The sequence below is a fragment of the Camellia sinensis genome, chromosome 11 (assembly GCF_055761805.1).
Source record: "Camellia sinensis isolate YWXY chromosome 11, ASM5576180v1, whole genome shotgun sequence".
In the NCBI taxonomy this organism is placed as follows: domain Eukaryota; kingdom Viridiplantae; phylum Streptophyta; class Magnoliopsida; order Ericales; family Theaceae; genus Camellia; species Camellia sinensis.
The window spans coordinates 142,943,767-142,954,548 of NC_138971.1; the positions used below are offsets into that span (position 1 = coordinate 142,943,767).

A 10,782-nucleotide genomic window follows, 5' to 3' on the forward strand; every position below is an offset into this window, starting at 1 on the left:
GTCAACTGTGCTCACACATCTCAATGATACTTTAAGCACCACTGTCCGTCTTAACTCTGAGATAACGCCCTGCAGAGCTATCATTTAGTTCGGTTCTCCCTCCACTGATACCTCGGTCCAGGATAGCTAGGTCAGGTCACTGGTAGCCCATCTCTGACCGACCCAATGTTTAGATGATCAAGGACCGTGCTACATAAATAATTACCTCGGCCCATAGTTCGGCCCAAACCCGAAATATGAGGGGCTTGTTTGGTTTGTTTTTGGGAGAGTTGTTTTTGAAAAAAAAAATTGGAAAGAGAGTTTAGAAATTTTTTTGGTTTGTTTGATTGTATATTTTGGAAGAATTGTTTTTTTGGGAGTTTGGGATGATTTGATATTTTGGGAGAATTTGAGTAGTTGTGTGTGAGAGAAAAAGTGATTGTGAAGGAGAGAGGAGAGAGAAAAAGTGATTGATTGATGTGTAAGAGAGAGAAAGTGATTTTGAAAATTTTTTGAGAAAAACTCAAACCAAACAATTTTTTAGAAATTTTTTTCTAAAACTCAACTCCCAAATGCAAACCAAACATACCCGTGATGTCTTCTTGGTCTAAGACCGAGCTACACCAGCCCTTATCTCGGCCCATTACGCGGTCCAACTCCCAAAGAAGACTCTTCCTAGCTCGGCCTAATTTGTTTACAATTACCCTCTCAATTGCCCCTTAATTCCATCTGCGTAGCATGATTGGGATTATTTTTCCTCCAGTCGAGCTAAGAACGCCCCACTCTGCCGAGCTAAAAAGTTGTTTGGTTTCATAGCTCGTTCGGCCCCAATAAGCCTTGTCAGTTGCTCAACATGTTCTTCCACTAATCTGGCACGACATCATTCTCAAAATACGTGGAGTGCCCCCATTATCCTCATTCTCTTGTTACAACCGTTATGTACCTTTTGTAATCATCTTCCAATTAATGAAAAATTTCAATCTCTTTGCTTGGTTACTGTGTTTCTTTTTCAATGTTTTGCATCATTTTGACCGCATGCCTAGCCAAACTAATTAACTTGGCCTTATCTGATCCTGCCAACCTTCTTTGGTCGAGATACGCATCTCGGCTGAAGAATCCAAAAAACTTGTTGGTCAAACCTGCCAACCTACTTTGGCCGAGGTAACTGTCATCCTGGCCAAAGAGTGTAAAAATTTTGTTGGTCAAACCTGCCAACCTGCTTTGGCCGAGGTAACTGTCATCCCGGTCAAAGAGTTCAAAAAATTTTTGTTGGTCAAACCTGCTAGCCTCCTTTGCCCCCTAATTGTGCAAGAAGTCTAAAAATTGTTGTTGGTCAAACCTGCCAACCGCCTTTAGCCTAGATCCTGATCTCGGCTGAAGGGTGCAAAAAAGTTTTGTTGGTCATACCTGCCGACTTCCTACAGCCTAGATCCTTATCTCGACTTAGGAGAGCTAAATGTTGGTTATTCCTACCAACCTTTTTCAGTCTAGATCCTTATCTCGGCTGAAGAGAGCTAAATGTTGGCCATACTTGCCAACTTCCTGTAGCCTAGATCCTTATCTCGGCTTAGGAAAAAAAGTGTTCGTCAAACCTACCAACCTTTTTTGTTGCCCCCCAGTCGGGCAAAGACTTATTTAGAAAGAGTTGGTCAAACCCGCCAACCCACTTTGCCCCCAGTTGGGCAAAGACTTTTGCGCGGTCAGTCCTACTTGTCAATCGTGTTAACTCTCGCCAAAGGCTTTTTGTCTGGTATCACTGTTGTGCCAGACTCTTCCTTGGTACGTGCGCCATCTTCCTCTACCCAAATGTGTTGATGCACTCTCTTCATCAAGGCTTCCATAGTAAGAGGTGGCGTCATTGTCATTGAATCCCTCAACTTATTGCCAGCCGACAAAGCTCGTTTGTACTGTGTGATAGCTAGGTTTGTAGGGCAATCTCCAATCTGATTAAAAATCTCCCAATACCGGTTATTATAAGACCTCAATGTTTCTTTCTCGCCCATGTCTATGGAGAGAAGTTGGTCAATCTCCACTGGTGTCTTGGTGTTCGTTCTGAATCTGGTCACAAATGCCTCTGCTAGTTGCGCCCACGAAGCTATGTTACCTTCTGGCAACCTTTCAAACCACATTAAACCCAGGTCACTATGGCTCGAAGGAAACATGATACACATTAGAGCCTCGTTTTGCCGATACACAGCCATAACCTGGTAAAAGTGGCTCAAGTGTATGTAGGGGTCCAACTTCCCCTCATAAGTAGTGAATTTGGGCTAGTGGAAGCCTGAGGGTAATGGTGCGTTCTCTATTGTCGAAATGAACGGTGAGCTCTACAACCTTGCTAACGCTTTGTCTATTGGTTCATAAGCAAGGCGTGGCTTTGGAATTCCAACCTCGACACTCCCATGTTTTCTAGGAGCCAATCGTTGTAGTGCGGAGACTCTGCGGGGGTAGCGAACCTGAGTGTCTTCTCTCATTCGAGCCCTTTCAGTCCTCATTCTCTCAGGCCTGGAGTAGCATGTCCTGGAAGTCTTTGATTGTGTATCGCCCGACTTGAGGTTTCTACTTTCAGTTTGTGATGGTGTGATTTGTCTGCCACGATCTTCTGAGTGGCAAGAGTGTGTGTTGCCTTTGCACCTCTCTTTTGCTGCCACCCCTTTGCCTTTTATCTGGCTCTTCATAGACTCTATGTCAGCCGCCATTCTTCTTCTTACTTCGTCTTGCTCCCTTACGCGATCTTCTAGAACTTGGGGATCCATCTTCCGCCTCTGTCTTTCAGGACTTTGAAAGCGACGGGGGCTGCCAACCCGCCTCCCCCTTGCATCCCTTCGGGGGTTCTGCTGCTGGGCTTCTAAATCTGCCATGTGAAGGATAGAAGGCAATCCTTCGCGCCTCCCACCCCCCTCCGGGGTTTGCCCATCAATGGCAGAGTGTGGTAAGTCTTCATTGTGCGCCATTGTTTCCAGCTTGGAGAGGAAAACTAGATCAAGAGGTTTTGTTCTTTTTAGAATTCCCACAGACAGCGCCAATTGTGCGAGCACGAAATAATCTTCTCGTATAATCCTGTTGATCAAGTTTTCATTCCTCCAAACATTGTCGCTTTGCCACCTGAAAACACAAACGTGAGCTAACCGGTGGATGTGTGCCGGAAACCCCTCTGATGCCTAAATCAGCAACTAGACAATAGACAATAAGCTCTGTGTATTTTAGAGTAGAATTGAGATACATGTACATAGGTCTAGTCATAAGCTTTTATAGACTTGGCCTGGCCCAATCCTAGTAGGATTTCAACTCTCCTTATAAGAGCCCTTCTAGGAATCACACACCCTACTCACTACCAACCAAGTGAGATGGTTTGCACAATCCTAGTAGGACTTTACTCTCCTTAGCAGAGTCCTCCTAGGAGTCACACTCCTACTCACTACCAACCAAGTGAGATGGTTTTGCATAATTCTAGTAGGACTCTACTCTCTTTAGTAGAGTTCTCCTAGGAGTCTCAAGCCCAAGGATAATGATTATCCCTAAAACACCCTCATCACTGCAAGCCAAATGAGATGGATGAACCCTTACCTCGGCTGACATTGCGATCAACCGTGCTCTCACACAGCTCGGTGATACTTTAAGCACCATTGTTAGTCTTGACTCTGATATAACGCCCTACAGTGCTATCCTTTAGCTCGGTTCTCTCTCCACTGATACCTTGGTCCAGGATAGCTAGGTCAGGTCACAGGTAGCCCATCTTTGACCGACCCGATGTTTAGATGATCGAGGACCGTGCTACATAAATAATTACCTCGGCCCATAGTTCGGTCCAAACTCGAAATATGAGATGTCTTCTTAACCTAAGACCGAGCTACACCAGCCCTTATCTCGGCCCATTACACGGCCCAACTCCCAAAGAAGACTCTTCCTAACTCGGTCCAATTTGTTTACAAATTACCCTCTCAGTTAGGGATGGCAATCTGAAACCGACCTGACGGTGACCCGACCCCCCGACCCCGAATTCAGTGGTTATTCACCGAAAAATATCCCCTACGGGCCGGGGATGGTATTCAAAAATTCATTCCCAATGATATCTGGGCCGGGGATGGGGATAGGTGTTTCAGACCCGAACCCGGCCCGGCCCCACCCTACTTAGTCCCCGAGCTAAAATTACAGTTTTGTCCCTGGATATATATATGCTTGATTTTTGTTTAGGTTTGACACAGACACACACATTCAACCTCCCATACACGGCGCTCCTCCCTCTCTCTCACACTCGCCGCTGGTCTCTCCCTCTCTCTTTCATCTGTCACCGCCGCGCCTCCCTCCTCACCGACAGCGATCCTCCGTCACCACCGAGCCTCCCTTACCGCCTCACCTCTGTCGTTTACCGTTTTGCCTCCCATCTCTCTCTCTCTCTCTCTCTCTCTCTCTCTCTCTCACACACACACACACACACACAACGACAGGGCTATTGCTCTCTCCCTCACCGCGGATCCTCCCTCACCGCCGCTCCTCTCCTCCGTCGCTGCTCTCTCTGTTTAGGTATCTCTCTCTCTCTCTCTAGGGATTTCGATCTAGGGTTTATATATATGTCTATATTATATATATATATATATATACATTTGAGTGTATATAGGGTTTCGATTAAGGGTTTCGATCTGAGTGTATATATATATATATTTTTTGATCTAGGGTTTCGATCTAGGGTTTTCTTTAAGCTCTATTTTTTTTTCCTCTAAATTTATTTATTATATACATATATATATAAATATATCTATTTATATATTTTTATTTTGGATCTGTTTATTTTTAGATCTATTTATAAAAAAAATTTATTTATTTTAGATCTGTTTATTTTTAGATCTGTTTATAAAAAAATTTATTTATTTTAGATCTGTTTATTTTATATATTATTGAAGATGATGATGTTGATGATGTTATTCTGTGTGTAGAAATTAGGTTTAGTTCGTTTGCTCATCCAGGTATTTTCTCTTTATTGATTGATGTTATTTTCTCTTTATTGATGATATATTATTGAAGATGATGTTATGTTCTCTTTATTGATGTTATTCTGTGTGAAGATATCTGTTTGTAGTTGAATTGTTAATTTGATAATTTGTGTCCAGATATCTGTTTGTAGTTGAAATTATGTGAAGTTGATGATGCTGATTGATGTTTAGTTAATTTGTTTAGTTAACAATTGATTTGTTAATACAAATTTGTATTTTGTTAGTGAGAATTTTAATGACATTAGATAATTGAGTTAAACATAATTATAATTTTATAGTACAAATTCTTATAACAAATTACAAAGTTTGTAATTAAATGTCCTTAGCACACACTGCAGTCATTAACATAATCTTACCAATTTTTAAGATGAAAGGAAGGCAAGTTTTAAAATTATTTGAGTGATATTAATTTGCCAATGAATCAAATTGGTTGACTTTGGTTCATAATTATACTTCGTTTCATAATTAAAAATGAAACCAGCTTCTCATGTAAGTCTTTGGTAATAGAGCATAAAAACAAAATTATAGCTTTAATTAATTGCAGTTGTTAATTGCACTGTGTTCGTATGAAGGATAATTATTTACAAGTACTTCAAATTAATTATAAAACAAAAAGTTTTATGAGTGAGTCATATTAACTCACTTTTATTAACTAATTAAAGATAATAATAAAAAAAAAATGACTCTCTCAAATATGTTATGATTTCATATTATTATCACATTTGTTTTAAGAATATTTAATAATTTTTTGTGAAGCACTACATCAAGACAGCCATGATTGAAAATGGAAGCAAACATTAATATGTTCAATATTGGGTGTAAATCAAGACAGCCATTACACTTTACACCTTTTGTATTTGGTCTTTTTTTTTTTTGTTTCTTTGAGTTGAATGCTAAAGTAGAGTTTGAATATTTAAAAAAAAATCACTAAAATAAAACAAAAAATTCAATTTTCAAAAAAATAGTTTAAACTAGACTGATGGTGTAATGAGTTTTCTTTTATATTGTTATGTATGAGTTTTCTTTGATATTTCTACTTTTCTAAATTTGTTATTTCACTGTTAGAAGTTTGAAACTCTTTCATTTTTTGCCTTGGCTAGGTTACATAGCATAGCTATCTCTGCTATGCTATACTGCCTAGGACAACGCAATTTAGGAAAATTTGTAACTTGTAGTGAGAAAAACTTGGGAATAAAATGCATTATGTATTTCAAGTTCTAAAAAGAAGTATGAATGGAGAGTAAGTATCTCAAATCTCAATTGCCAAATACATTGGTATATAGGAGTTAGAATCATAGTTCCAGTATTGTTAATAAAGAAAATTAATGTTTAGTTAATTTGTTTCTCAGTTCCATTAATTCAATCCATGTTATTAGTTATTATTAATTTGTTTCTTAGTTGCAGTAATGTACTTTTATGTTACCTCTGTTAATATTAATTCAATCCATATTATTTTTATAAAGGTTAAAAATGTCAGATGTTAACTCTCAACCACCAGTTAACTCTGAAGTACCCGTTAATTCTCAAGTACCCGTTAACTCTCAAGTATCATTTGAGAGTGACGTGTCACAACATTCATCGCCAGCTACAAACTCACCGTCTCCCCTCTCTAATCAAAATGTTATTGATTTAGAAGAAGAGTCTAATACTACTTGTAGAGGAACTAAAAGAAAACCTAGTGTTGTGTGGGAACATTTTAAAAAACAACAAGTCAATGGGGTGTGGAAGACAATATGTAATTATTGTAATAAGCATCTTGGAGGTGATTCAAAAAATGGAACTAGGCATTTGCATGATCACCATAAGAGTTGTACTAGGAAAAAAGTGATGGACATGAGGCAAAAAGTGTTAACGAACAATTTTAGTAGAGACAGTCCAAAAATGAATTCTTATATTTTTTATCAAGATTTTGCTAGGAAAGAGTTGTCACATGCCATAATCTTGCATGAATATCCACTCTCTATCGTAGACCATGTTGGTTTTAAACGATATTTAGCAGCACTTCAACCATTGTTTAAAATGTCTTCTCGAAATACAATAAAGAGTGATATTTTAAAGATTTATGATTATGAGAGGGTGAAGACATTGAGTTTGGCGGAGCATAATAAAAGTAGGGCGGCAATCACAACTGATATGTGGACTGCTAGCAATCAAAAGAAAGGATTTATGGCTGTCACCGCACACTTTATTGATGATTCATGGACATTGCAAAGTCGAATTTTGAGGTATATTTTCATAAATTTACAGATCATTTAAAAATTCTATCTTATTCAGTTCAATTTGCATGTTATTAATACTTGTTTATGAATATCATATTTTAGGTTTATTTATGTTCCATGTCCACACACAAAAGAAGTTATTTGTGATACTTTGCTTAAGTGTATGATGGACTGGAATATTGATAGAAAAATCTCTACTGTGCCTATTGATAATTGCTCCACAAATGATGCCATGATTACCATGTTGATGGATAAGTTAAGTAATACATTACTTTTGTTGGGTGGTATTTTGTTTCATATGCGTTGTTGTGCGCATATTTTGAATTTGATAGTGAAAATGGATTGGATGTCATACGAGTGGGTGTGGAGAAAATTCGAGAGAGTGTAGCTTATTGGATAGCAACACCAAAAAGACTAGAAAATTTTGAAGAAACAGTCAACCAATTGCTTATTCCACATACTAAAAAATTAGGACTTGATTGTGCAACTAGGTGGAATTCAACCTACTTGATGCTTCAGACAGCCTTGTTGTATAAGGATGTCTTTTCTAGGTTGAAAATTAGAGAGCCCCAATATAAGACTGTGCCAACTGAGCAAGAATGGGAGTTTGCTAAAGAGATTAGTGGGAGGTTTAAGATTTTTTTTTCTATCACAAAATTGTTTTCTGGTACAAAGTATCCCACAGCCAATGTTTGTTTCCCTGCTTTATGTGAGATTAGGATGACATTGTCTCAATGGCTCTCTTGTGAAATTGAAGTGATTAGAACAATGGCATCAAAAATCGTGGAAAAATTTGATAAATATTGGTTAGTGGTACATGGTGTTATTGGAGTTGCAATTGTACTTGATCCTAGGTATAAGATGAGTGTATTGGAGTTTTATTTTGAAAAACTTTATGGAGACAAAGCTGAAGATGAAGTTGATAGGGTTTGTCAGATTTGTTATGATTTGCTACAAGAGTATCAGCATCGAGTTGGTATGGAGACGGATGTTGTTGGTGACTCTTCTACTCATCCAGAAATTGTTATAGAGACCCTTTCAGAATTTGATTTGTTTATTAGTAGAAAGAGAAGTAAAAAAATGAAGAACGTAAGATCAGAGTTGGACAATTATCTAGAAGATGATGTTTTGCTAAGAACTTCAGGTTTTGATGTTTTGAATTGGTGGAAAGCTAATGGACCAAAGTATCCGACTTTACAGGCAATAGCTAGGGACATTTTAGCTATTTCTGTATCCACTGTTGCTTCTGAGTCAGCATTTAGTACTAGTGGAAGGTTGGTAAGTCCACATCGTAGTAGACTTCATCCAAACACATTAGAAGCATTAATGTGTGCACAAAGTTGGTTGTGGGGTGCGGAGATGAAATGTATTATTTCATCTAATGTACATATTATTATTTCACTTTTATTATTTATATTACCATGGAATAATTTCAATACTGAATTTATATTCTTTACTTTTTAGGAAATTCAACATTGGAATCGGTAGGCTATGCAACTATATATGATAATGATGAGATCGACTCGGACGAGTCATGTGCCACTTTTGTGTTAGTTGTCATCTTTTTTGTATAAATTGTTAACATTTTTTACATTTTATTATTAGTATTAATTATTTGTTTCTTTCCTTTTGTTATTTAACAAGAATTCAAGTTGAAGGAGATGATGAAAGTAGTTGTGTGGTTTGTATGAGAATTGGAGAAACAATTCATTTGATTTTTTATGTTGTAATGGAATTTTTTTTTTTTAAATTTCAATTTTTGGGTAACCTATCCCTTGCGGGTTGTGCTTGGGACTAATTATTCTTTTTACAACTTGTTGAATTTTCTTGTGTGGGGCTGCTAGGCATCTGTTTTGTTGTTTGTGTTATTTTGTTGAATAGGATGCTTTTCTCTCTGCTATGCTAAATGCTGCTGGACAGATTCTTTTGATTAGAATGCTGCTGGACAGATTCTTTTTTTTTTTAGAACTGCTGGACAGATTTATTGATTTGTATATATTGATTTTAATAGGACTATTCTGCTAGACAGAGTTATTCATAGATGTTATTTTGTTCTTTACAGATACAAAATATGTTAACAAATATCATATTTGAAATATGTTTGAATTAGATGTTTATAGATTTTTTTAATTTGAAAATGTCACAAATATGTTTGTATAGGATTGTTTGAAGAGTTACAAATATGTTTGAAAATATATTTTAGATTTACAAATATGAAAATATGCTGGACAGAGTTACAAATATGTTTACAAAAAATATGATGGACGGAGTTACAAATATGTTTGAAAATATATTTCAATAGGATTGTTTACAGATCAAAAAAAAAATATATCACCAAGGATTTTTTGGGATCGGGGATCCCCGATCCCCGATCGGGGGCGGGGACGGGGGTGGGCTATGGGTCCCTGTCAGGGATCGGGGGAGGGGACAGGGAATATCTCACTTTCGGGGATCGAGGACAGGGAGTGTGGTCCCCGGCCCCGCCCTGCTCCATTGTCATTCCTACTCTCAGTAACAATCAAAGTTGTTATTTCTTTTTTATTGATGCAGGAGATGAAAAGGCACTGTGATGAGAAAATGTTCAATTTTGTCTTTTGTAAGACAAGAACAGTCTCTACAAAAATAGTAAGTTTATTCATATGCTTCTAGTGGTTTCTGAATTAATTTGTGTTTTTATTTTTCAGGTCAGAAATTTCTAGGAGAAATGAAAAATATGGTTAAAGAATTCAACAATTTAGTTTTTTCAAGTTTTTTTATTTTTTAATATATATAAGCACAGTTGAAAACTTTTTATTAATTCCTTTGTATATACTTTTGAACATTTAACTTTCATTTATGAAATATATGACGTTATTCCATTCAATATATGGTTGTGATTCAAAATATAGAATATATTGTGCATTACATTCTTCAAATGCATATAACGTGTGATCTTATCTAATTATTAATCACATGTTTTATTAGATATTAATCATACTTAAAATCTGTGATCTAAATGTTTATTATTACATGTTTTATTAGTTATTAATTACACTTAAAAGATGTGATCTAAATATTTTTAATCATTCTTAAAAGGTGTAATGTACATGTTATTAATCACACTTAAAAGGTGTGATCTAAATATTATTAATCACACTTAAAAGGTGTGATCTAAATGTTATTAATCATACTTAAAATGTATGATCTAAATATTAAAAGGAGTGATCTAACTTAAAAAGTGTGATTAAAAATGACCCATTTTAATCACACTCTCAAAGATCACACTTTGATAAAACTTAAAATGTGTGATTAAATAACATACATCATACAAAAAAAGTGTGATCTTTATCTATTTTTGTAATAGTAATGGTTTGAAAATTTATATTTACTTAGGTGGCGACTTCCAATTACTTAATTATAGTGGGTTGTGGCAGGAAATTCAAATTTACGGACTTTGTTTTATGGTGCTTAAACATAAAAATGACTGATTTAGGGGTGTAGGGGCAGTCACATTTTTTAAATTTTAAAAAAATCTCATATTATATTGATAATTAGTAAGATAATTTTCATGGTTTTGTTTTCAAGAATTTTAAGAGACACATTTTGCTTCTTTAAGA

General features: G+C 36.5%; 1 protein-coding gene across 1 annotated transcript; it reads right to left on the minus strand.

The window, feature by feature from the left end:
- Positions 1 to 1,685: 1,685 nt before the first annotated feature.
- Positions 1,686 to 2,180, minus strand: LOC145802721 (uncharacterized). Its single transcript, XM_082895483.1, has one exon. It carries the CDS (start codon positions 2,178 to 2,180, stop codon positions 1,686 to 1,688), a length of 495 nt encoding a protein of 164 aa, XP_082751609.1.
- Positions 2,181 to 10,782: the final 8,602 nt, after the last annotated feature.

Coding starts and splice junctions, on each gene's coding strand:
- LOC145802721 (XM_082895483.1), bottom strand. CDS start 2,180: ATGGCTGTGTATCGGCAAAACGAGGCTCTAATGTGTATCATGTTTCCT.